General features: G+C 44.9%; 1 protein-coding gene and 1 non-coding gene across 7 annotated transcripts; one reads left to right on the top strand and one right to left on the bottom strand.

The window, feature by feature from the left end:
• On the bottom strand, window positions 1-27,522 carry bcorl1 (BCL6 corepressor-like 1). Of its 6 annotated transcripts, XM_034597229.1 has the most exons (13): window positions 27,390-27,522; window positions 18,252-18,478; window positions 11,359-11,441; window positions 8,686-11,256; window positions 8,271-8,403; window positions 7,509-7,973; window positions 5,369-5,556; window positions 4,820-5,104; window positions 4,540-4,706; window positions 4,006-4,151; window positions 3,332-3,409; window positions 1,790-1,961; window positions 1-965 (listed from the first exon to the last, which is right to left on the bottom strand). In XM_034597229.1, the coding sequence occupies exons 3-13, from the start codon at window positions 11,362-11,364 to the stop codon at window positions 605-607; spliced, it is 4,572 nt and encodes a 1,523-aa protein (XP_034453120.1). In that variant the 5' UTR covers window positions 11,365-11,441; window positions 18,252-18,478; window positions 27,390-27,522; the 3' UTR covers window positions 1-604. The 6 variants fall into 6 exon arrangements, with proteins under 6 accessions (XP_034453120.1, XP_034453121.1, XP_034453123.1 ...); XM_034597230.1 differs by lacking the exon at window positions 18,252-18,478; XM_034597232.1 differs by lacking the exons at window positions 18,252-18,478; window positions 27,390-27,522 and adding an exon at window positions 17,715-17,821.
• Window positions 26,407-26,479, top strand: trnav-uac. The gene has a single exon. It is a non-coding gene; the product is annotated as a tRNA-Val (tRNA).
• Window positions 27,523-27,579: the final 57 nt, after the last annotated feature.

The following is a 27,579-nucleotide window of genomic DNA, read 5'->3' as shown; positions in this document are numbered from 1 at the left end:
TGACGATATCTGGAGCGTGATGAAGTCAAAAATGAAGAAAGAAAGAAAATGGAAATCATGATTGATGATTATGTGCCGTGGTCGCTCCTCTGCAGGTCTCCAGGTCTCACAGGTCGACAGACGTCTGTCTCTCCCTGACTCAAGAGTCTGAGCTTTACACAAGAGTTCATCAAGATAAAAGTCTCCCATCAAAAAATATCGCTTTCCCCTCAGGAACAAACTCAAAACAAAAAGTGAAACGTAATCCGGTCCTTGCCACAAAAATCCGTTTATATAACCAAATGTGTTTTTCCCCTGATGGCAAGATATACATATACACTACCATGTACATACATTATCCATAAAAAAAGGTTTGCTCAATAGTTCTCATTTATTCAAATATACCTATAGATAGGAACCTGAAAGCTGCTTTCCTGCACAGACCACTCCCGTGTGGTGATCTCTTAGTCACCTTCTGTCTGAGGTCAAAGGTTATCGGTGGAGTGTCGAGCCGTTGCCGTAGCTGGAATTCAAACCCCTGACGCTCGCTACAATGGACGGACAGGTTTCCTTTGAGCTGCTGCCTGCACAAAGTACTTGATGGAGGAGTGCGATGCAGCAGAGGCTATCGGCTGTGAGGCTTCCCTGTGTTTGTCAGTGTCTTTTCCTCCTCCTCCTCTTCCTCTTCCTCGTCATCTTCTTGCAGGATGTGAATGGACGAGCCCAGTAGTCTCTGGATTTCCGGGACGCAGCGCACCAGTTCCACTAGTCCTTCTTCCTCCTCCTCCTCCTTGTCTTCCTCATCTTTGTTCTTGCCTCTGTAGGGTGAAGCCAAAGCCGAGCTCACCTGGCTGACCGACACTTGTTTCCAGAGCTCGGCTCGCGGCAAACTCACCACCTCCAGGTGAGGGTAACGCGCCCGGAAGATCCGTGCAGACATCTTCAGGCGCTTCAGGACGTCTGTCAGGAGGAACCAGTTGCAAAAGCTGCGCGAGAGAGAAATGTCAAGATAAAGGTTATTGGGTGAGAGAACAAAAACAAAAAAGATTTGGTTAAACATTAACAGAGTTTTACAACACAAACATCTCCAGATAAATAAATACTATGGCCCAATACTTTTTGTTTGTGTAAAAGTCTGGGAATCTTTGGGTACCATGACATGTATCGATCTAATTTCTTTATTCTAACTTATAAAAAAAATCAAAGAACATGTGTGTTCCTGCTTATTCTATTAAAACAAAGCAGATGAGTTCTACACAGCCTGGAAGCCCTACACCTGATTTATCTCACATTATGAGTCTCCTAAACATCGTGAAAAATCTTGTTTGTTGATCTGAGCTGGGATTTTTTGTTTAACCATGTTACTGTTGTTTTTATTATTCTTGTGTAAACAGGAAAAAAAAACAAATAAACTACATAACCACAACAAAACTCTATAAAATATAAGGTAGGCAGCAAAAACAATGTTCTGAACTAAAGGTACTCAGAGCACATGAGTCACAGCGATCCGTAACTACTCTCATCATCGATTACCTAAATTGGTCCCATATTTGAAAACATTGTGCTATTACATCAAAACTGAGAATACACCAATGTATATGGGGAGTGTAACAGCATCATGCTAAATGTAAACACTCTTAACTCCAGTTAAAAATATCAGACTCACTTTAACACAATTCATAAAGTTATCAGGTTCCAAAAATCAGCAATTACTGCACGACTGGACGCAGATGTTGATTGGAATCTTATTAAATTAACAAATTATAAGGATTTGGTGCGAATTGATTGTACTAACGATGTCTGGACTCACCCCTGTGCTAGTGACACCTGAACGTGAAAGCAGGGAAGCAGCGGCTCAGACGAGAACTCGAACAGGAGACAGTCTCTGTCCGAGTCGTGCTCGGTCTTCACTGGCGGGTTCTCCTCCAGCTCCTGGTTCTGCTCCGACAGCAGGAAGTCCCAACACGGCTCCTGGTCCGTCTCTGTGGAGAGAAACCATCTGAGGTGAGGAGAGATGGAGCGGACACACTGCTGCGCTGCTGTGGTACACATGGAAAGGACGCCCCCTAGTGGACGTTAAAGTCACACCACCTATAATGAAGCCTACGTGATTCTGGCGATGCTTATCAGTTATGGAAAACAAACTCTGAGTGTTAGTCGCAAGTTGAAGTTAAGTGCATCCTACACAGAGACATAAAACAACACACATAATCTGCATCTCATTAACTTGTGGATGTTATTTTTCATTCAAGAAAAAAGTGATGGACCTTTAACTGCAGTAGAGACATTAACTGTAAAACCTGCAAGCACTCGACATGAAAAGAAATTGATTTTCCTTCATAACTTAATTTACTTTGGTGGAGACATGTTCTTATTTTCATCTATTTGTCCTACATTTTTCTAGTTGTAATTAAAAAACATTTAACCTTTTCATTCTACACTGTATTCACTTCCTCTCTATAGCTGCTTTCAGACTGAACTCTGCAGAACCTCGGTATTTTCTCCGGAGGAGGTGCATGTGTGAAAGCAAATGTCCGAGTGAGAGCCTCCGCAGTTTCTAGAGAGTTTCTCCGTCTGGCCTCTGGGTATAAAATCTATAGAAAGTCAGGGGAATTCTATGTGAGGACACAGCGGGGGATCCCCCACTGGATTCACCGTGAGCGAGTGGGGGGATTTGATGACGCTTCTAACATGTGACAGACGCAAAAATGACAAAAACTAGCAAAAAGAAAAAAAAATCTCCCGGTGAAAAAGCAGTGAGACAAACATAGAAGACACCGACAAAGAAGTCAATTTGTGGCTTTAAGAGTTGACGACGGTGTCGGGTGCTGTAAACATGATCACAATGAATACGTCACTTCCTGCCTCTGTCTGCTCCACCCGGCTGCTCCACCTCTCGCCTGAATAATGTGGAGGATTTGTTGCTGTTGTAAACGTGTGTGTGTGCAGAGAACCTCCAGCTGTGTTGTGGATGTGTAAAAGTCAAAGTTTGAGTAAAGTCCGGAGAACTCGGTCCAGACTTTACCCGAACTTTGCCTTTCATGTCTGAAAACAGCGTATGTCTCCTTCTCTTCTTCCACTCAGATTGAGTCCTGCTTTTCTTCCCCTGGTTGCCTGTGGCTGTTGCACGAGGCAAACAGCTCGCCACATCCCAGTGGCTGAGCCTGAGCCCAGCCTACAAACTAACTGCTCCGACAAGCCTCAACTCGTCTGCCTCACTGACGGTGGAGGAATGAGCTAACAACCACCTTTTAAACACCACATTTACATATTCAAACAGACCTTTTGATTGACAAAGACAAACAGAGAGACAATCAGATCAGGTAAATTAACACGTGTGAAGGTTTCTTACCAAACAGTGAGCTGCTGTAGAAATCCCAGGGTAAACTGGAGTCCTGTTCATTTCGACCTTCCAGTTCTGTGAAATATTCTGGAAAAGAAACAGTCTTGTATTATACGCTGACCCAAGTTAAGTTTGCATGTTATTACTGATACTGAACTCATGATAGTCATAATACTAATGCTTGTGTACCTGTCAGAGCCAAGAAGAAATTCATGATGAGAAAAGTGAGAAGACTGAAAGTAACATATCAGTTTGTTTTGCAAAGAAATAAAAATATAAAGAAGGATGTTGAAACACAAAGTGACCTGAGCTGTAGATGACGTGTTTGTATCTGTTTGTGTAAACTCACCTAAACGCCATGAAGGTGAGCTCCACCTTTTACTCTGCTGTTGTCTCAAATTGTTAATGTCAAGTTCAATGTGGATGGAAGATTTTACGACTCTGCTGTTATGGGAATGTTCAGAGTTTATTTATGTGTTGAGACACTGCCTGAATTGTGAAAATGAAAGATTTCAAGAAGCTTTGTTCCAGCCTGTTGTGAACAGTGTCTGAAGTGACTGCTGATGATGTGAGGAATGAGTTTAGTCTGTTTTATATTAAATAGCTTAATGAGGAGGAGGAATGATTCTATTTATCCAAAGATAAGTTCCAATGATGGAAAAAGAGAAAAAATTGAATTGTACCTGTGAGGAAGGTCTTCATGCCGAGACTATGTGCCAGTTTGACTGGTGTGTGTCCAGAGTAGGTGGCCAGAGTCGGGTCTGCACCGTGGTTTAGAAGCAACCAGACTATTGGAAGGTTGTCACTCGCTACTGCATCATGAAGAGGCCTAGTGGAAGAAACAACGAGACATGAACATGACATCTATCTATTTATCTAAAGAAAAAGTGCTAAACAACAACTCTATACCCCCCAAAGAAATGGAAAAAGAGAGAAGGAAGGAATTTAAACATTTGAATAAATGTACAACCTCCGTTTTAGACAGTAAACACAACAGGAACCCAAGAGACCTGGATTATTGATCTTTGATTATTTCTGATGTTAATAAACACAAAATATTTACCCCAGCTAAAAAATATATAACAAATAGAACACAATATAGATATTATTAGTACATATGTTGTTTACAAATAACCAATGGCTACTTAATATATATAAATTATTTTAAATCAATTTATCACAACCATAACGCTGAATAATGCATCATGTAATCTCACCGTGTTCCGTCCTGGGCGCTGCAGTTCACGTCTGCTCCATGTTTCAGCAGTATCTGGACTATCTGAGTCCAGCCTCTGGAGGAGGCCTCATGCAGAGCTGTGTAACCAGCGTTGTCGCGGCGATTCACCTCCCTGATGTCCTTCTCCAGACAGTACTGAACCACATCCTGCGGACAGAGGAAGGACACGCAGACAGTGTCATAAGTCTCAAAGACGTACGGTGGCTACTGGAGATAAATGTTTAAGGATACTACACAAGTTTAAATAAGCAGGATTTTACCTGATAGCCCAAGCGGGCAGCGCGTTGCAGCAAAGTCTCCCCAGCGTTTTTATTGACGATAAGTCGACGAACCTCCGGAGGAATGACTCTTTTGGGAGGAGACTCTGAACCACTGCTTCTTCCTGATGAGCCTTTCTTACTGGATGGAGATGCTGGCAAACATTTGGGAGTGGGAGTGGGAGGGGGAGGGGGGCTTTCTGTTCTTTTTACATCAGCACCTTCATCACCCAGGGCGAGTGAGGCGCCTCGCTTGCCCAAGCTGCTGCGTTTGGTCTTAATCTTAATCTGAAATAATGATTCATTGATTAGGACACAGTGAAGTGAGAAGCTCTTGTGATGCTAGGATATGGCAACAGCTTCCACTTGTCAAAGACGTGCTGTAATAAAGTAGCTGCCATTACACATGTGACAAACATGGCATATGTCTAGCCACAGGGGGGCACTGTAAGCTTATATATATACACGTGGTACACTGTGTCATACATCTATCAACACTGTATGAGTTCTAATGAACTGTTATCCAACAAGCAGCATCAGCAGGTGACTTACCTTCGGCTCATCGCCGTCACTTAAATGCTTGCTTTTGAACTTTCTCTTCCCGGCAGGTTTATCGCTGCGCTCCGGAGACACCTCGCTCTCGTGGTAGCGGACCGATCCTGAGCGGGTGAATGAGGATTTCCGTGGAGGAGGCTCCGGGCTGCAGGCAGTGGGACTCGGACACTGATCCCCTTGTGGATCTGTGATGACAAAACAGTAAAGGAGGTTGTGCATCAAACAGATGAAGAAAGAAAATATATTTCAATACCCCACCACACATCTTATCTGGTGCACTGATGCAGCTTCATCCCCGTTCTCATGAAATATTTTAGGCCCTTTTTTTTGTCAACATCAGACGGACGGTACTTCCTGCACCAATCATCCTCGTCTTAGAACGTAGAGACATTTTCAATTCTCAAGATATACACCTTATGTGTCATTCAGTGTTTCCCGTCACCTAGACTGTGACAGCCTGCTTTAGTATAATCCGTCCCACCACACCATCATAATGAACTTATGAGATCTCTAAAATTGTGTTTAGTGTCATTGCTTCATTGTAGAGTCACTCTCTTTCATATGTTGACTCATTTGTCATATTCGGACTGGCCATCAGCAATACAAGGAGAAATCCCACCATGGGTCATTAAATTATCAATAAAGTTATTACTGTCCTCGATAGACAGACAGGCCTCATCATAATACCAGTTCTTTCCTCTAGAGCTAAGCACGTTTGGCAACAGGCATTCAGTTCTCAGCGAGCAGGTCGACCTCGGTCTAACACCTGGCTTCCCTGTGTACCTGTGACTTGGATCTGAGAGTTTAATGCATGCATGTTCACTGCATACTCTGTAACTTAGCCTCTTATCATATGCTTTATATGTATACTCTAGTTTCAAAGGGTCTAACAATGTTCTATTAATCCTTTTTTCAATTTGTTAGAGTCTATTTAATTACAGAAGCTACGTTTTTTTTTTTATCATTACATATCCAGAAGTCCATTACTAACTGAACACACTCTGGGCTCAGAAATCCCTAATGATCAGAAGCTAATGCAAATTATATATTTAGGTAAAATATCAATCTATTTTGTTTCGATATATTTATTTAATCAAACATTCTGGCATTTCTGAAAGAAAAGTATTTACTTGAATGTTTGAAAATGTACAAAAACCTGGTAAATGTGTCAATGCGTTATTTCTAGTTCCAAAGACTCAGTGACACCAAATATCAGGTGGCTTAAGTTGATTAAATCATGAAATTATGTTTAAGTTATTCCACAGACTTGAACAGGGCTGCAACTATTTTCAGTACAGACTCATTCATCAGATAATTTTTCATAGAATGAATAATCACTAAGTCTATTAAACGTCAGAAATGATGATAAATGCCCGTCACGAGCCAGCAGAGCCAAATGTTTTGTCACTTAGTCTGGTCAGCGGCCAAAAGAGGATTAATATATAACAGAAATAGAGGAGAACAACTCAGGCTTATTTGTGAAACTGTTTCCAACTAATGCTACGAACTGTGTGTTTAAAGGATTATAACCATTATTTTGTCATTCATAAATGCAGTAATTTTTAATATAACTAATCTGCTCTTTCTTTTTTACGATGAACAGATTAATTCGTTGTCTCTAAAATGACAGATATTCATGAAAAACATCCACCACCTGCTGTTCAGTCCCAGTCTGAGCAGCAGTCCAAAACTCATGTTTATTTTACAATTATTTGAAACAAATAGTCACATTTGAAAAGCTGGAATTGGGGAATGTTTCTTATCAGATTACTCAAACAACTTATCAATTAACTAAATAGTTGCCAGTAAATAATAAATGTGTTTCCCTGAACAGCTGTTTAATGGTGACGTTGGCTCTGTAACGATAGCAAAAACTTACACATCACCCATTTAATAATCAATAATTAACCAACCTGTCATTGGGGCTCTAATTAAACTTTTGTGACAATTAGTTGCTCAATCAAATTTTTATTTCATCGTTTAAAAATACAAATAAGATTCTATGTTAAAATTTTATGATTCACACTATCATTTTCTAAATACTTTTCATCTGTTACCAACAGACTTTGATGAAAACTTGGGCTAGAAACAATTCATTAAATCTTTACTGATCTTTGGAGAGAAACTGAGACCGTACCTGCTGGAGTTCCACTGTCCCGCCTCAGGGAGTTAGATTCCTCAGGGTGCTCTCCATCTTCCATCTTGTCTTTCTCAGTGATGTAATCTCCAGTCTGATACTTCGTGCTCCGACATCGCCGGCGTTTCTTATGAGCAGGCGTGTAACCCTCTGCACTGACCTTGCCCTGATGCGCTCGTTCTGGCAGCGGGTTCGAGCGGGGCCTCCCTCTCGGACGGCGGACGGGTTGAGTGGGAGTCACAGGAGGTGACGGGGAAGTTGGAGGTGGAGCAGGCATCGGTGGGGGTGGAGGCGAAGGTGTCGCAAAGCCCCAGAGGTCGAGTCGAGCCTCATCGGCTCGCCGTCTTCCTCTCCTCAGTCTCGGGAAGGAGCCCTCTGTAACGTCAGTGTCCTTCCTGGAAACGGTGGGGCTTTTGAGAGAGACTGGAGTCTCCCCACTAGGAGGACTGCTGCCACTATCTGTAACTGATTAAATCACAGTGGATTGTTTCACTCACACCAGCGTTTATGCGTAGAATCATGACAGAGACATGAAAAACAGGCCATTCAGAGACTGTGAGGCATTTTCTGACTGCTAAATACACATCATCTACCAGACTACGCAGGCTGACTGCAGGCTGTTATCTCCAGAGCTAAAACTCTGAGAAGGTAGAGTTATCAAACACTAGCTTAATGATCTGCGAGAGATAACAGACAGTTTTGCTGCTGCTGTAAGATTTTTCAGAGCATTAAATGTCACAATAACAAAAACAAAGACTGTACCTGTTTTTTTCGGGGTTGGTTGCTCAACCTTGCTGGGACTGGTCTTGTCCTTTGGAATCGACCCTTTACTCTGTGGGTAAAGTTTTCTCGCCGACAGACTCTGCTCCAACACAGGTGCAGGTTGTTTCTTCTGCTGGAATACACAGGAGACTGAGGTGAGCGTGCTGTATTGGATACTATTGATCACAGAGCTTTCATGAGATGGAGCATCTGACAGACTCAAAATAAACGCTTGGAATTAAACATCACTATTTGTAAATTAATGTTATTGAAAGGGAGCGCTGTATGGCAGATTCAACAGCTAAAATCTTTAAAAGGTGATTGCTACCTTAAATATTTCCCTAAAATTCTATCAAAGGGAGATTGTGAGAAATTAACTGAGATATTTAGGACATTAAACACACAGATACTTCACCTTCTTTGCGCTGGACACTTTGGTCGGAGTAATTTCTGCGTCTTGCTTCTTCTTTCCTGCCGCCTTCTTCGACGGCTCTGTGGGCGACTTCTCCTTCACTGGCTTCTTAGGACTCGTCTTCTTTTGCTTGATGGCAGCAGCTTTTGCTTTGGCTGGCGACTCCTCTTTGGTTCCATTTGTTTTTTTCTCAAACTTGTCGCCTCCCCTGGCACACTGGCCCGTTAGAATAGACGCCACCATGCCCTCCAATTTTTCACTGGGAGCACTGTCTGCTGCCCCACTTTCTTTCTTCAATGTCTCCCCCTCTAACACCTGGGCTAGTTTGCTCTCCATCCTGTTCTTGTTTGTTGATCCATTGCTCCCGAAGAGATGAGACTGCCCAGCGGGCTTTGAAGAGCCTTGCTTCTTTTGTAGTCCCATGTGTTCCCCTTGACTGGTGCGTAACTCTGTATTATTCTCCAGAGGCTCGGTGGCGTTCGCCTTCTCGTGTCTTTTCATTGTTTGAGTTAAATCCTCTGGAGATGGTACACCCGGCCATTTCTCCACAGACCAGTAAGGTGGGTATTTAGTCTGTGTGTCTTGACTCCCCGCGACTGGTTTCAGAACATCAGCTTTTCTGGATGCAACAGGTGAAGCTTGAGTATTACCCTCAGCGCTCAGTGCTGTCGTTTCCAGAGCTTGTTGCTTCACGATGGATGTGAGGTTCGACAGCGGAGACTTCGTTCTCTCCCACTTCTCCTCCTCCTGACTGGACGGGCTGTGATGAGCGCTCTGCAACCTGGATCCCTCTGTACCTGTGCTGCCCTTTGTCTTTGTGGATCCGTGGGTGTTTTTTCTCTGAGCAGAGGAGGCTTGGTGAGGATGATGAGACGGCTGCTGCCAGGCTGGATTGACAACAGTGGTCGAGTATGGCACTGCTGTTTTGCCCGGTGCAGACTTCTGGGCGTTGGCAGAGCTCGACAGGGTAGTCGTTAGGGCTGCTTTAGATGGACAGTTCTTAGTTATGGCTGTGCTGGTGTTTTTAACAGGCTTGACGCTGTGAGCATGCTGGTTGCCCTTCATCAGACAGGATGGCTTCTTTCCTCCTGAGGCCAGATGTTCTCCTTGGTCAATTATAGATATAAACTCCTGCTTCGCAAAACTCTGAAATTCATCCGCAAAGGTCCCCTTTCCGTCTTTGCCCCGCAGAGTAGAAGCCAGTATGGGGCTCGCCACACCCACATAAGTTCCAGGGATGTTTTTTATGGGGTCTTGTGCAGATCCCTTACCCCAGGTTGGTTTGGGCTCTGGGACCTGGTGATTCTGAGGCCTATTTATTTGCTTTTGATGGGACCCGTTTCTGTGGGTATTGGGTAGGATAGGGTATTGCACGGCAGAACTATAAGTTGAGGAATGAGTCCTCTTTGAGTTCAGAAAATCTCGCTGATTTGACTCAGTGTTATGAGGCTCCATCAGAGAAACTGGAGGGTCGTTAATGCATTTTGGACGTTTTGATTTCGCGGACAAATCAAGAGGCACGTCTCTTGACTCAATGGAACAAGCTGTGTGGTCCTCTGAAGCGGAGGGAAGTGCGGTTTTAAGAGAGCCCATAGTCGTCTTGTCTATGCTGTTGCCTTTCTCCACATGGTTCAGCAGTCTGCTTTGAGAGGTGATGCTGGCAAGTGCAGAGCCACAGCAAATGGCAGCAGTGGGAGATAGCGTGTAGTGGGTGGGTGCTGCAGAGGTTAATGGCGGGTGCTGCAACGGTAGGGCAATAGCTGGTGAGGCTACCACTGAGGCTAAGGATTTATGCTCTCCTGCAGATTTGGTGTTCTTACTCGATGAATGGTTAGATTTAAGTTTTGAGGTTGATGTGCCTGCTTTTTTATCTTTAGCTGGTGACCGTCCCACAGAGAACTGGTAGGGATAGGTCCGCATGAGCGACGTCCCTCCGACACCTGAACTTTGAGGCTGAATTTCTTTCTGAAACTGATTGGCTGTGGCTTCTCTCAGCGCTGCAATCTGACCCAATGCTGGTGGAAGAGTGATTTTACAAAGTGGCGAGGCGAAATTAGTGGAAGGAAGAAAGGCAACAGGCTGGGCTGGTTTAAACATGGCGGAGCACTGAAACCCAGGGGAAACACTTTGCACCGATTGTGTTTGCGGGTGTGATTTCTTACTGGATGTCACATTGCTGTGACAGGGGGTGAGTGAGTCCTCCCGGCCGACTTTCACGCCACTTGACCACTGAGAAGTGGGGAAAACGGCTGCAGCGTCAGCCTTGAGTTTAGGGGCCTCTGCCCTTTTGTCTGCTCTCTTCTCTGAGCCTGACACTGGCGCATTGTTGGGCTGCTGAGGTGAAGAAAGCTCTGGGCTGTGGTTGTAATTGCTAGTGTCCAGGCAGGCTTTCGCTGTCTTACAGTCTGTTGTTGGAGTGGTCTTGTTTTGCTGACTGAGGGTAACATCTCCTCTAAACTCAGAGGGTAGCGTCTGGGGGGGATTTCCCACCATACTAGTGGACGCTTTATTTGGAGCACTGATCTCTCTGCTCACCGTGCCTCCATCCCCTACATTCATTAGTGTAGGATCCACCTGAGCAATAAAAGAAGTTAATTAGGCCAGTGTTAATTAGATAAGAGGACAGGATGCTGTAATCTAGCAAACTAAATGCAATAATGATAATAACTCCATTACCTGCATAGGTGTTTTTTTAACACAACATGCCTTGGGGGTAGCTGAGTCAGTCGGGCGAGTTTTTCTCAAAATTCAGTGATACGCTGCAAAACAAAAGAGAAAAAGAACAGTTAATGTAATCACTGTTAGTGCTGTTGTCGTTTCAATTATAGAGAAGACATTTATTTAAGCCCTCGTGAAGGAATAAGCCGTGTCCTATGCAACAGTAATTGATTCAGAGTAACCTACATTGGGTAATTGAAAACTTCCTTTCTTTGAGACACGCAGGCAGATTTGCGACAATTTCCTCGGAGCACTGAGATGATTCGGGTTAGCAGAGAGAAGCGTGATGGACTGAGGAACGTGTTTGTTCTGTTAGTTTTATTTGGCTTCACACAGGACAGGGACACATTAAAACTATCAGTGTTCAAAAATGTGAAAAGTCTTTACTAAAAATGAGATATTCAATCGGTGAAATGAGACCTAATGCATCATGGAAGCATCATGAGCCAACGAGCTCCAGGTAGAAACATGTGAATTTCTGTCGTTGATTGAAACCATTTCTTTCACAGTCTAAATCCTCTTCAAACATTCCTGCCACAACAGATCCCCACTCACATTTCTCTTTGTAGAAATCTCACACACTAACATATGATACAAGATATTAAAAATAACTGTATAAAGCAGATCTGTGATGCAGGTTCTTTTTTGTCGAGTAGGGATAATCTGCTTTCAAACATATTTTAACGTCCCCTCCTGACAGCTTTTAAGAAACAAGAATACACCGCTTTCAACGATTATGTGTCTGATATCACCAAAAAGATCAAGTAACTAGTTAAGAATTGATAAAACCACATGCTCCTTGTCCCTCGTTTAAAAAACAGCATGGATTAATATGCAAATATTGTTCATTTCAACTGTTGGACACAAGATGCCTCTCACTTCAATGAGAAGCCCATAAATTCTCTATTTAAGTGCATTGGAGGCTACATGTTTCCACATCACATAAGTTGCTCGTTGGACCGTGATTGGCTCCAAACTAGTGTTGATGTCACAAATCATGCTGGTGCTTGAATGTCTCAGACTTATGAAGTGAAAAAAAAAAAAACAGAGAAACTTTCCCTTTCAGCAGATTAATGTGAAAACAGCCTTCTGGTGCCAAACTCTGCACATACATTATTCTGCACAGTGAAGGTCAAACTTTCAAGTCAAGGAACAATAAGCCAAACACGTTTTTGAGTGGAGGGGGACTTTAAATTGCTTCAATAACTTTAATGCAGGTTTACTGTAGCTGAACTATGCCACGGGAAAAAATGAACAAAGAGATAATAAATTAATACGAGATCGGTCTCTGTATCAGCAGATTCTCAATGTTAGGGTGTCAGAATAAAAAACACAACTGGAGCATCCTTAGCTTTGACTCAGCCCTGTGATTTCTCAATGAGAAATGCTTGCAGCAGACTTCAAACCAAGGCTCATGCTTCAGGGGCCCTCGACCGCTTGGGCCCCTGGGCCTGTCCTGATAGGCTCCTTCAGTAATCCATCCATGACACAATCAACCGTGATCCCTCAAATCATCTTTTTTACGAGAGAGTGGCAGCTTCAATGATAGAGACCTGAACACTCTAGTGAAAAGTGGGTGACTGACAGCGAGCAAAGGTTTTGTTACTTGCTAATATAATTAAGGATTATCTACCAGTGGACAGTTAATAATTCATGAGTACAGCCACCTCTGTTAAATGCAGTTTTAATGTGTGTGTGTGTGTGTGTGTGTGTGTGTGTGTGGGGGGGTCATATAATGTTAAGTGCTCATCATTCTTATCTCAAATTAGACATGAAACCCCACACATGACTTGTAAAACTCAAACAAAGGGCTTCTTCACCACAGCAGAATGAAAACCTCAATTCAAACCCTGTAATGAATGACATGGTGCCAGCACTAAATCTAGTTTGATGTCCTGTGAAAACAAACATTTGCATCACTCTCACACACACACACACACAGCACAGCAGCGGGGTGTGTAAGTAAGAGGTGAGCGCAGGGCGAGCGCATCTGCAAGTAAATGAGACGAAAGAGGAAGAGCCGAGGCACAAAATCTATATCGGAGCTTTGATGGGGGATGAAAACACGTTTCACCCTCAACGGAGATGATGCACATGATGACTGACACACCGATCTCTGCTGGTGTCTGCGAGGGTGGACTGGAGGGGGGGGGTCCGGGGGATGAGGAGGGTCTGCATTCATCACCGTGTACAACAGTTCTTTCAGCCATAGTTTGTCTTTGTGCTGCGATCTGCTCCCAGGACAACATTTGAATTCATCCGCTCTGGTGTAGGCCAGTGGATGTATGTGCAGCAGCAGCAGCGGAACAAAGTGGAGCCCGATGAGGGAGCAAACGACCCTGCCCCCCCCCCCCCTTCGGGTCTGATCACCGTCTGTCCAGCACAACAGACACACGTCCCAATGTCAAATCTGAGAAGTGCACGATAAACCACACGCGTGCTGTGACACCGGGACACTCGCGAAAGACAACACGTCTCCCTCCCCGATGCACAGTATCAGCACGGAGAAACTCTGGAGAGCTCCGGGTGCTCCGTGGAGATGGCGGCGTGTGGCACCCAGGTGATCCCGTCCCTCCACGGGAGAACGCGGCCACAAGGCAGGGAACGGGCTCCGTCTAATCCTCCGAATAAACACCACGGAGGAGTTGGGGGGATTTGAAGTGTGTCGAGGGGAATGACAGATGTTTAAGGGGGGGGGGCGGGGGTTCTCCCACCGAGAGGCTGCGTCCGCGGAGCACCGAGTGTCACCCCTCCACCGCCCGAGGAGGTGAGTCAACACCGATGCAAACTAACTCCGGACCACCGCCGTCCCGGCTCATCTCAGCCCCCCCCCGACAAGTCACATCTACTCTGCCTGGTTTTAAATAAACACAATAATGGGTGTGAGCCGCTGGAGCAACGAGTTTCCCCACAAACATGGAGAAAGTATCCATGCTGCACAACTACACCACGGGGTGGGCGACAACTTATTGCTCGTGCTGCCGGGGCGGCCGCGACAAAGAGGGCAGCACACTGACCACCATCACCGCGGGTCCGGGCTTCCAGCCTCCAGCCTCCCTGCGCAGCGGAGTGTCCGCGGAGCCCTCGCGTGGCTCCCGGTGGTTTGGACACGTTGAGGCAGCTACTGTTATTTATCCCCCGGCCGACCTGACGTGAAGTGCTCGCCCGTGTCCGGCCCCTTTTGGACGGACCGAAACACTTCGGCGTTGGACGGCATTCACGGAACCCCCCCCGCCACCGCCACCGACCCGCCGAGCCTCTCCTCTCCGCCTCCACCCCCCCCGGACGACTCTCTGCTCTCCCTCTCAGAGAATTACTGAATAATCTGCCGGCGAGGTGAAAATAAAAGATGTCTCATGACACAAACACTTACGGAGCCGCTCGTCCAGATGGCATGTTTGAACGACAATGCAGCCGCGACTCGGTTACGGCCGAGTCCAGCCTCTTCGCCTCCGCCGTCCGAGGCTCCTCCGCCGATCTCGACGGTTCTCAAAAGTCCAGGAGGGGGAGAAAGGGAGGAGGAGGGGAGGGCTGGAGGGGAGGGCATGGAGGAGGGGAGGGGGGGGAGGGGGGGGTCGCCAAGACAGTCCGTTCCGTATCTCCGGTCTCCCAGTCTGCTGGGAGAGCGAGAGGGGGGCAGGAGGGTGCACGGGGACAGCATGGGAGATGTAGTGCTCGGGTATCCACGCCCAGGATTACACGCTAGAGAGGCTGGGAGGGGGGAGGACTGCAGGTACCGGCATGCAACGCGGGCCTCCAGCCGCTCAAGGGGAATTGGGGATCGCGACCAAAAAAAAGAAGAGTGTAACGGTGCGCTAAACTGATAACAGAGGGGTCATGTGGGCAATGGAGGAAGGAGCCGCAGCGGGTTTTATGAAGCGAGGGAGGCTGCGGGTGCCACACAGCCCGTGTTTGTGCGCCAGTGTCAGGCGGGGCAGCTCGCAGTCAGCACCCGTGGGTGATGGTCGCTCAACGGGATGTCTGAGATATAGAGACCCAGAGGAGGAAGAGAGATGTTATGGGTCCGCTGCAGGGAAGTTAACACGAGGAAGTCCGGGTGTGTGAGGGATTCAGATCAGCCTGCTGAGGGCTGCAGACACACGGAGCAGCTTCCAGTAGATGGAGGGAAACACTCAAAGCCTTTACTGGGGGATTTTTGTGCAGGATTTCCAAACTTGCAACGATGTTATCTTTAAATAAGTTAGTGATCTGTGCAGAGGCCATGGGTTCACAGGCCACATGCATGCACTGACCTCCATCACTTCAGTGGCATAAAAACACATTCGCTTACAAGGTGACAACAAGCAACTTGAACAATTCCACCTCTGTTTCCTCTCTGGCTGATATTAAATGGACAGCACACGTATTTTGCACATCCCTCTGCAAACCTGAAGTGATGTTATAGGAATCTGTAGATTCTGGATCATTATCTAAGCCCTCAAGTTGTTCTTGTCCTTCACAAAAATACTAAAGCACACGATTTGTCCAAAATAGAAGAAATGAGACAATTTGTGTAGACACATGACAACTTTACTCCTTTGGATTTCATGATTCATGATTGACAACCACATCCCAACTGCACCATGTGACCTTTTTTCACCATTTCCTGGGTTTGGCCTGGACAGAGTTTTGACAGCATGAGGGGCCAAAAGAGAGAAACTCACTCTGCACTGGATATAAAGTTCACCATCATTCACTTGTGTCAGTGCAATATGTCAAAATCACATTTCCTGTTACTATCAGGTCAGATTTGAACTGAAGTCGTGCCCATGGTTTTCTACAGTCGAGATGACTCTGAGCAAAACAATCAGGATAAAACTATATGCATTTCAGTTTTAACCCATAGTTCTGTGGCAGACTTTCCACACAATCAAGACAAGGCGAGCCACTTAGGGACGAAAGCCTTCAGCCTATACACAGACAATAATCCTTGTTTTACATCTGCATTTAACACAGCTGAAGACAGACTACTTTATAAAGCCACAACAAAAATAGCCCAGGGGGAAGAAACAAATCTCAAGTCTCAATGATGAAGAGAGGAACCTCTGCTGAGGTCAAATCATGTTCACATTATATCTGAATAAAACCTTTTACATCTAACTTTTTCCACCATCTTCACTTTGAATAGGTGCACAGTCTTTTCCTTCACTGACGCCTGACTGTCCCAGAGACAGAGGAGCAGAGGACGTTTGAGGAGCAACAGCTCATGTGGGCAGTTGTGAGGGGAATGACAACACATCTGCAACGGCCAGTCAGACCCAGGCGAACAGACAAAAGTTTTATCACACCAGTCCTCAGGGCACAGGATGCTCCCCCCCAAAGACAAACAACCTCAGGATCCTGAGCTCTCCTGCTCCATAATCACACTGTGGCTCTGTAGTTAAGCAGCATGCAGGTTACTCTGCTGTAATTAGGCCACTTGTCTTACCTGGATCCAGAGAGCGGTGCAGGCCTGCTGTTTACACCGGGTACCCACCCCTTTAGGGCCAACACATTTCCTACTTTTCTCAACACTTGTGGTGCTGAGGAAATAACCGTCCGCACGCAGCGAGGCAGACGACGCCGTGTGCCCGAGAAGAGTTTGTTTACCACGGGGGGCTCGATCCGCGTCGATCCTCCTCACCACCGGGGCGGTGCAGAGGGGCAGCGATCCCCGTCCATCCAGCCGAGAGCAGCGCGGGCACAAACTACTTCGCCGCTTCCCTTTCGGGGAGTGGATCGGCGTGCGAGAGCCTCCGACATGCCCTTCGCCGTTCGCGCAGTAATGGCTGCGTGCGAGCGGGGAAATCGTTGACAGATGGCCAAACGTGAAATGTGGGGAAGCCGAGGAAAACGCCGATCAAGTTCACACGTAGCGCAGGACGCGGAGGATCCGTGTCCGCACAAAGCAGGAGTCTCGCAAAGTCGGCAGGCTGACACATCGCATTGTGTCTGAGCCGGGGGGGTAACCCGGAGACCTCGGCGATCCCGGTAGTGACCGGCTGCTCGGGGGCTTCACCGATTTGATACGAGTTTGCTCCACATCGCACGACTGAAGCTGTGGGGGTTTGAATAACTTGTTATGCGTTCAATCATACATTAGTCGAGCAGGGATGTGGTATTCGGCACATGCACTCAGATGACTGCGATAGCTCACATGGAGGCACAGTGTTTATTTCGAAGGCCTGTTCTCTCCCCCCCTGAAGTATGTCGTCCTTAAAGTGGGCACATACATGGTCCATCTATCTGGGAGTCACACTGGAGATTATCGACCCTATTTAGGCCGCCATGGTTTCCGGCGGCGAAAGGATGTCCCGTCTAAGTTGGTGGTTCACCTGGTCAATGCTGGGGGAGGACGGCTGAGTGGGAACCGAGCGCATTATTCTTCCATCTTGGTAGAAGTGATGAATTATTCTCCAACAAATCCGCAGGCAGGATGGCAGCCCGGCCGCGGGAGCAGTCCGGTGGGGGGGCTGACGGCTCTGTGTTCGTCAGGTTAACGCGATGCTCCGTGCGGATGGTGTCAAATGGGGAAATGCATCACTTCCATGCGTGGCGACCGTGTCCGCGTTCACACCGCATCCACCGCCGACACAGCGTGGACAGCGGACCCGCGCAGGCTGTGTCATCTCCGCGCACAACTTGGCTACATGTGACACGAGCCTACACGATAATGCCGCGGGAGAGCGTAGCGAGACGTGCACCGCGACTCCTGCGAGACAACCGACAACTGGAAAAATACGAATATCCAGGTCAAAGTTTGGCAGAGTTTTACTCGCCCTCAATCGCGTTGTGCAATGCCCCCTTTAATGCCCCCTGCTCGCCCGTAACGCCTTTGTTATTAGTAATCGCATGGTATTGCACCGTCTTACCTTGCGCTCCGAGCCCGTCTCCGGCCACAGCGCCTGCACACAGCGCAACAAGCTATTGTTGTCTGCACGCAGGTTTCCGCGAGGGGCCGGGGATGTGATTTTGAAGTAGAATGAATACACTGTGCAATCTTGGCTTGTCCTCGCGATCTTCCCTTATTGCCAGTTTTCGGTCTGCAGCAGCTGGAGATGAAAATCGCGCACCCTGGGTCCTAGCGCCGGGTGAAGCCCTACAGGTGAATAACAAAACAGAGCCGTGCTCGGTGGGCTGGAAGCTGTCACTGGAGCAGGTTCACACGAAGAGTCCCACACTTCACCGGAGACAAACACATGCTGCCTGGACTAGACTTAAAGGTTCAGTGTGGAACATTTAGGGGAAAGGGATCTATTGGCAGAAATTGAATTTAAAATAATCCTAGGGATGTTTTCACTGGTGTTTCATCTAAATTGTGCGAATTGTCGTTTTCTTTACCCTAGAATGGCCCTTTACATTTAAATACTTTATATTTACATCAGGAGCGGGTCTTCTCTACGGAGGCTGCCATGTTTATTACAGTAGCCCAGACTGGACAAACTAAACACCTTTTGAGTTTTTATGACAACGGAAGGCTACCAAAGGTTTTCTTTCATGTTAGGAAGGGGAGGGTGGGGTGAGGGGTATTCAGCTGCAACATGCAACTTCACCACAAGAGGTCACTCAATTCTACACACTGAACCTTTAAACACGTGTCGAATAAATGTACGTGTATTCAAGTCCAATTACGCTGGCCACATATTACTTCAAAGGGATAGTTCAGTGATTTAAATTCACTCACTCACCACTATGCCGATGGAGGGGTAGGTGAAGTATTTGAGTCCACAAAACCCTTTAGGAGTTTCAGTGGTAAAGAGCATTGCAGCCAAATCCAACACAATAGAAGTAACTGGTGACCATTTCTTTAATTGGAATAAACAACAGAAAAATAACATAAAATGTCTCCGTTCTGCTCCCCTGGTGTCATCCAACTGTCCATAAGCCCCGACATTCAACTCGACTCGAAACGGCGTCTTTTACACCATGTTTTTGCTCTGATATCCTCCTCTGGAACCACCTTCCCATTCACACACACACAATGCACACAAGCTGTCGCCCAAGACTGTGCATGCAGCAGCATCGCTACTTCCGATAGCAGATATTTAGGCTAAAATATGGTGTAAATGACATCGTTTTGAGTGGAATTTGAATGTTGCGGCTTACGGACACTTGGATGACACCACAGGAGCAGTATGGAGACATTTTATGTTTTTCTTACGTTCGAAGAATCGGTAACCATTTACTTCAATTGTATTGGATTTGGCTGCACCGCTGTTTACCCCTGAAACTAAGGGGCACTTCACCCATCCCTCCCTCGGCATAGTGGTGGGTAGATAATAAGTGAATTAGAATTTTTCTCTGAACTATCCCTTTAACAATATATTCACACTAATTATGATCATTTACACACTGTTTAAAAACCACAAACTGGAACCTTTAGTCTTCCATGACATCCTCTATAACCCACTTATCACGGCCTTTTTCTGATTTGATTTCCAGAGGGGCATTCCCAAAAATGGGTTTAAGATCAGTGTTCTGCTATTGGCAGGTAAAGCCAACTGGTTTATTAAAGCTAAACTTAGGCAACGATTAGATCTGTGTTTCATATTTTATGGCTGCATTACTGATAAGAGCTGCCAAGTATATCAAAGGGCCCAATAGGTCAGGCCCAACAGAGCCACAGCATCTATTTAAGCTCAGTCAAAATTATAAAAGTATAGATCTCTCTCTCTGAATCTGGTTATCTTTATACCTAACCATGTTTATGACCAGCCTTTGTTAATTCTCAAGCAGTTTACATGAGTTTGACAGTGGAGTAACTCTGCTCCAAGAAAACATATCAGGTATCACAGGTTTTCCGCATTTGTCCTATAGCATTTTGGAGGAGGTGTCAGTGAATTTGCTGCGACAGGAAGCTTTGGACAGGGGTTACAGCGCCTCTCCTAATTTCCAGTGAGAAAAGAATAGTGAAGTTCAGGTGCAGCTTTTAACAAAAGGCACTTCAGAGTTGTACTTCACCTGCAGAATCGGCACAAGCAGCGTGGGTGTGTGTTGGTACATGTGAGGAAGGGCTGTTTCCCATATTTGTGAGCAGGGAATAATTTTATCATTGTCAGTCTCACCACATAAGATTCAAATAATGTCACAAGTGTCCACCTGCCTGTTGTGAAATTTAAAACATGAAGTGTCTTTACAAATGGACATGCATATTTCTGTTTTGCTAGTAAATAATAGATCTTAAATGTTTTTGAAGGGAGCTCATACAACACAGTTCAAAAATAGCTTTTGCTTGTTCTCTTGGCAACATGACATAGACGAAGTAGACGGGACAAACAAGATTTTCCAAAAGTACAGATATAGAAGATGGCAAAAACACTGATGTACAAACATGTCTTATAATTATCAGTGACATAGATGCACGTAAAGCTGGAAATACATTTTGTTTTTTGTTTGAATCTTTTGCTGTAATGACCTTTCACATGACTTAAGGTCAGGTCATCCTGGCAACTTATCAGAGGTTTGAAAAATTGGGCAAAGTCAGTGAACAAATCAGAGCTGTTGGTGAAGTAAAGGACCAGGTTTTGCCAGGATAGAAACTTCTTGATGAGACGGGGCCGATGGTGTCACTACACCCTACATAATTTCCTGAAATCTTCCAGGAGGCACTGTGTGTGGGAACACAAATGACTTTCAGAATAAGAGCAGACTCTGGTGTTGACTTGCTATCAACAAAACACATGATTTCCGCAGCAAAATTGTATTCATCATGTCCTGCCTCCTGCCAGCTCTACCAAGGCACCACCATTCATCTGAATGTTCCAGAAAGGCTCCTATTGTTGTGCACGCGTCTGACCCACACGATCTACTACTGCGTTCTTCATATGTGAAAGGCAAACCTCAATAAATACCTGGACAAACGTTTCCGGAGTTCATGTCTGAAAACAGCATTACTGTACCAGTAAACATTTACCTCAAGGTGGTATGCAGCCTTGCAGATAATTTTCAGTTAATGTGGCCAGGTTTTGAGACATCTGTTTCTCCCAATACAATGAGGTGAATTTCATTTAACAACACGTCGTTTCACTAACAATACTCCAACCACTCCGGGTAATAAAAAGTTACTGTGAGCCATTTTCATTTAAAGTAAGGAATTTTCTACCAGGTGACTGTCAACAGTGAGGTCTGTGGATTTTCCCAAACAACTACTACATGACAGCGGAATTTTTCAAATGTACATTTTTTTTTGGATGCCCATGACGGAGATGGCATGTATGGTGTCGACATATATATACAGAGGCTCTGCAGGCCAGCCTCTCTGCATGGGGTCTACAGTTATAGCACCGTTTATTCATATCCACAGTTTCTTGCAAATATATTTCTTCTTCCCTGCCTTTGCTAATGCATTGCTGCTTTTCTTACATAACTGCCACCCAGAGTCTGGTTGGGAACGTGATGGGTAACCCGCAAAAAGAACTAAAAGCAGTCTGGGCAGCGGCTGAAATATGGGAACACAAAAAATGTAACATTAAATAAAAGCACCATTTTTTAAACAAGGATAAATGGACTGATAAGGTAAAGCTGGTTATCTGTGGTACATTGCATTGCATCAACAAACCTGTGTGGTTCAGTAAATCATGCAAAATGGCAGAAAACCTCAGGCCAGTCGTAATGTAAACTCTGTACAAAGTGACTGACTGAAGACTATGCCCGATGTGTTTCAATGTTTCAGAATGGGTCAGGTCGTGGAACTTACAATAACTGGTTGAATCAGGTCCGACTTTGCATAGAGATAATTGCAGGGAACATGTCGGTTCAATGCCAACCACTGTGGTTGCAGGTAGGGTGCGGGTTTGCATTGGACTTGTGTTAGCCTCTGCCGCCACCTGTAGATCAGAGGAATTGTTTAAAACTGTGGACAGGAATATGGATTGTGGGTGAAACCCACCCAAAAACAACAGCACCATGGCACAAGTAGAGGTCAAAGACTCCACAGTGAACCTTTATCATCCTGTGAGGTTTCTAACTATTCCACTGAATGACCGCTGGGGGAGGTAACACCCTAACAAACTTAGCAGTAAGCCAACAAGGGTAAAAACAAGAGGACTGCAAAGTTAATACTGCATAACTTCACATCTTTTTTAAGATCTGCTTTTTTGTTTAACACGGAAGGAATTTAATCATAGTGTTTAAGCTGAAGGACGCACACATGGAGTTTTTGCTGAGAAACACTGAATGTATACTCCACAGGGTTCTTTTATACCATTCAATGTGGATGGGATGGAAGGCAGGTCAGTCGTCTTTTGAGATTGAGTAGAAAATATTTTACATTCAGTAAGATCAACTGAAAAAATTGTATAACATTTCAGATGGACACTGAATTATTTATAATACCATTATCAAAAGAAACTTTTCAGAAACTGCTTGAACTGATATTAAAATAAAGTATTTTGTTTGAATCACAAGTCTATTACAAGATTACCAGATTTAGATCTTAAAAAATCAAATCGATGAATCAAATAAGTGAAAGAAATTAATCAGCATCTATTTTTTATACTAAATTTATCTTGTAAATCATTCATCGAGCTAAAATGCCAAACTCTCTCTGTTATGATTTCCTTAGATATGAAGATTTCTTTCATTTTACTGTGTTGTAAAAAAAATATCTTACATTTGTGGACATTTGGAATGAAAAATGGAATGAAATGGCATGTTGGGCCTTGACAATCAGTAATTTGAAATTGTAATTGATCAAGCAAGGGTAGTGATGTGGATATATCACATTTGCTTTGCCGTCACATTAATTTGAAATGTTTACTTGACATGCCCGTGGAATAGATCTCGCACATCTTGAATTTTGATCCTGCCCACATATGAATCTGCCTTGTCTATTAATTCTGGCTCGCAGTGCTGGAGCCAGGATCAGTGAGAATGCGAGCGCTGGCTGCCTCTCAAGGTGTGCTATTGTACCCCACATGATAAACAGATGCAGCTGTCATCCCCACATTTTCCAACGCGCCTTATGGCCCTTCCCTTACTGGCATCTAAGGAAGCTTCAGAGCTCCACTCAAAATGGCTATAAATGGAAGAATATGGCTCAAGGCAAAAAAAATAGTAATGTCATGGATAGTATTTAATAGAGCCAGACTGATTTATCGGTTGGCTGAGAGAAATTAAGCGATATGAGCCTTTCACAGACAAACCGGCATCAATGTTTGTTGGCTCACATGAAAACTTTTTTTTACAGAAAAGATGTGCATTTATGTTTATATAACAAAAAATTGTATTTATTTTCTTAATTCAAGTTCTATATATTTGGTTGCATATGTGTTTTATTCTTTCTATAGTTATATTTAATGAACATTATTTTCAAGCCGCAATTACATTTCTTTGCCACCAGGATTTGATAACGACATCTCATGGAGTCATTGCCATATTTACAAATATTTTATAGATACACTGCTCAAAAAAATTAAGGGAACTTTACTGATGTACATTGTATAATTTCTTGAGAACAAAATGACGTAACAACGGTCAATGTTAACCAAAATTATCAACCCATTGAGAGCTGGATTCCAAATCACACCGAAAGATCTAAGAAATAATTGATATCACGGGTTGATCAATCTGTGTGAATTTCATCACAGCAACTCATAATGTGACTCAGTAGTGCGTATGGCCCCCGCATGCCTGTATGTACTTCTGGCAACGTCTGGGAAGGCTCCTGATGAGTCGGTGGATGGATCTGCTCCCAGACCTGGATCAGGGCATCAGTGAGCTCCCAGACAGTCTGTGGCGGTACTTGGTGGCGTCAGATGCACCGATACATATAACGTTCTATAGGTGGTCAATTGGTTTTAGGTCAGGGGAACGTGAGGGCCAGTCAATGGCATCAATGCCTTCATCATCCAGGAACTGCCTACACACTCTGGCCACATGAGGCCGGGTATTTTGCTGCACCAGGAGGAACTCAGGGCCCACTGCACCAGCGTAAAGTCTGACAATCGCTCTGAGGATTTCATCCCGGTACCCAACAGCAGTCAGGGTACTGTTGGCTATGACATGGAGTTCTGTGCAACCCTCCAAGGATATGCCTACCCAGACCATCACTGACCCACCGCCAAACCCGTCATGCTGGATGATGTTACAGGGAGCGTAACGTTCACCACAGCGTCTCCAGACTGTTTCACGCCTGTCACATGTGCTCAGTGTGAACCTGCTCTCATCTGTGAAGAGAACGGGGCGCAAGTGGCCGACCTGCCAATTCTGGTGTTCTGTGGCGAATGCCAATCGAGCTGCACGGTGCTGGGCTGTGAGCACAAGTCCCTCTAGAGGACGTTGGGCCCTCATGCCACCCTCATGGTGTCTATTTCTGACAGTTTGGTCAGAATCATGCACACCAGCTGGAGGTCACTTTTTAGGGCTCTGGCAGTGCTCCTCCTGTTCATCCTCGCAAAAAGGAGCAGATACCGGTCCTGCTGCTGGGTTGATGCACTTCTACGGCCCTGTCCAGCTCTCCTTGTGTAACATCCAGTCTCCTGGTATCTCCCCCATGTTCCTGAGACTGGGCTGGGAGACACAGCAAACCTTGGATGTGCCATCCTGGATGAGCTGGACTACCTGTGCAACCTGACTGGGCTGCAGGTCCCACCTCATGCTCCCAGTAGTGACAAGGACACTAGCAGAACACAACACTAGAGAAGAATCAGTCAGAAAAGACAAGGAGAGCATATGTCTGTGGCCACCACAGTTCCCTTTTTCAGGGTTGTCCTGCTTTTGCCGCCATTGCACCTGTTGTCACTTTAATTTACACCAAAGCAGGTGAAGTTGATCACAATCACTTGTGCTTCCTAAAGGGACAGATTGATATCTCTGAACTTTAACTGACTTGTTGTTATACTGTGACGATTAAGTGTACCCTTCATCTTCAGCAGTGTATATAGAGCTATATATTGGTATCTGTATTGTTTTTACTCCCTTATAACGGTATAGGCCCTGGCCTACAAAAATCCATATCAGTCTGGCTCAAGTGTTAAAGATTCAAATATATATATTTATCAACTACATCAACTTTCCATTGTATTCCCTTTATTCCAAGTTAGACTAAAGACCTTGAATTTAAAAAAGCTGACCAGTGGCTGGTGGACAACATGTAGGTCAGAAAACAATCTGGGTCAAAGGTAACAAGACGTTACAGCTGTAGATGCATCAGCCTACACATTCAGTCACATGATATATAAACTCAATAAAATACTATGTGTCATGTTATGTTGTTTCTCTCCACCCTGTTGCATTGCTCGACTAAAGACCACACACAACCAGTGGTGTGTAATGTTTAAACCTTTGGAGGTGGGCTGTGTATCAACTGTAAAATATTAAACATTAACAAAACACACTAACTAAACAGCACAGTAGTAGTTTTTGTTAACCACTGTGTGGGAAATGTAAAAGTTTAAATGGGGTCAAATTGCAAGTAGATCCAGTCTTCAACTTCTACAGTGAGGTGTCATCATGTGTTTTACTATCTCCAGTCATAAATGACCTATAAGCTGGTAAAGATGCATCGCAGTGTCTCCACAAGTCCATAATGTTATATTCAAAACGTGGGCACACTTGGTTTATGCTAAGAGGATAAACCGGGTCGCTTTTTAAAACTACAAACACATCGTTATCCTCGGTGTGTCAGTTCCTGTGCAGGCGGGAGAGAGACGGACACGTGCAGGCGACTCGTCCGGTGAGCTGACTTCAGTTGCTGGGGTAATTTCACTGTTAGCTGCCGGGGGCCGTGTGATGGGTCCGCTGCGAAACCAAAAACGTGCAGATGACCTCGACTCTGCTGAAGGTAACGCACCGGCAGCTTTGGCGTGAAGGGAAAAGGTGAATAACCGAGAGACGTGACTCACTGGAGCTTGTTTCTGTGGATCGAGGCCGTCGGACGGAGAGATGAGCCCGGGGAGGCGCTGCGAGTGTCGGCGTTATTCTGCTTTTAACGTATCGGAAACACTAAATCTGGTCCTATGCGAATACCCTGTATCTACAACAGACGTCTGTTTAAATTGAGGATCACACCCTCTCCCGCCATCATCTGGTTCCATAGTGTAGCGGTTATCACGTCTGCTTTACACGCAGAAGGTCCTGGGTTCGAGCCCCAGTGGAACCAGTGTTTTTGTTCCGTCCTGAAACGCCTACACCACTGACAGAGTTATTTTATATGTTCATTTAGATAGATAGATAGATATTTGATATTAATTAGATAGATAGATAGATAGATACTTTTATGATCCCGAGGGAAATGTGGGCACCCAGTAGCAAACAAAACAGTCGAACAAAGAGCACAAGAGGATAAAAACTCAAATGAGTCAAGACTAAGTTCACTGAGATGAAAGTGTTTGCTAATGAAGATATTGACAATACAAATATTTTAGAATTTAATTCAATGACTGAGATATTAATGCAATACTGATTTCAACTGCTACATATGTTAGAATATAGTACAAGATGGTGAACATCCCTTGTACGTTTCACAATTATTCTTGTGCTGTTTGTTTGTCAAGTAGTGAATTGATGCCCTTATTGTATTTTGGTAAAGGAGACAAACTCAAGATTCATGTTTCTAATTTAGGTTGTTACTTGACTAATGTTCAGAAAATGAAGGATTGATAAGTGAATGGATGTGTGATTAATTACAATGGGAGTGTATTGTTATTAACCAGACATTAATTCATTCATTTATTAAATTGGTACATTTAGATTGTATGAAAAACACCTGGGTTTGAAAACACCTGCAGCAAATTGACTTTTTATTTTTTCAACTTCAAATGTTAAAGCACAGTTGGCAAACTAAACACTGATTAAACTAACTTAACACTGACTTAATAACAATGTATTCACTTTTTCTATCCATATCCTCCATGTTGACGAAAGAAAAGCAGAGATTTGATGAAGAACTGCAGAAGAACTCCAGTCAGACCAACAGACAACAGGCCCCTGTCGCCTCCTCTCAGAGTGCGAGTGAACCACAGACGATAGTAAACACGTTGCAGATGATTAACTTGTGTGGAAACACTCACCAGCTCTTCTCCAGGAGCCATTTGTCTGGTTCGAGCTCTGCAGCGGCATCAGTCCGTCACCACCAGGTCCGTGGGCTCCACTCGAGCAGGACAACAGCGCCATCTACATTCCTACCGCTTGAACTCTTTACTTCGACTTTTTAACGACCACCAGCGTTTTTATTTCATCTTAAATATTAAATCTTAGATC

This window comes from Hippoglossus hippoglossus, chromosome 10 (assembly GCF_009819705.1).
Source record: "Hippoglossus hippoglossus isolate fHipHip1 chromosome 10, fHipHip1.pri, whole genome shotgun sequence".
NCBI classification, from domain to species: domain Eukaryota; kingdom Metazoa; phylum Chordata; class Actinopteri; order Pleuronectiformes; family Pleuronectidae; genus Hippoglossus; species Hippoglossus hippoglossus.
Note: the sequence above shows the minus strand (reverse complement) of the source record. Positions and strands in the feature narration are given on the sequence as shown.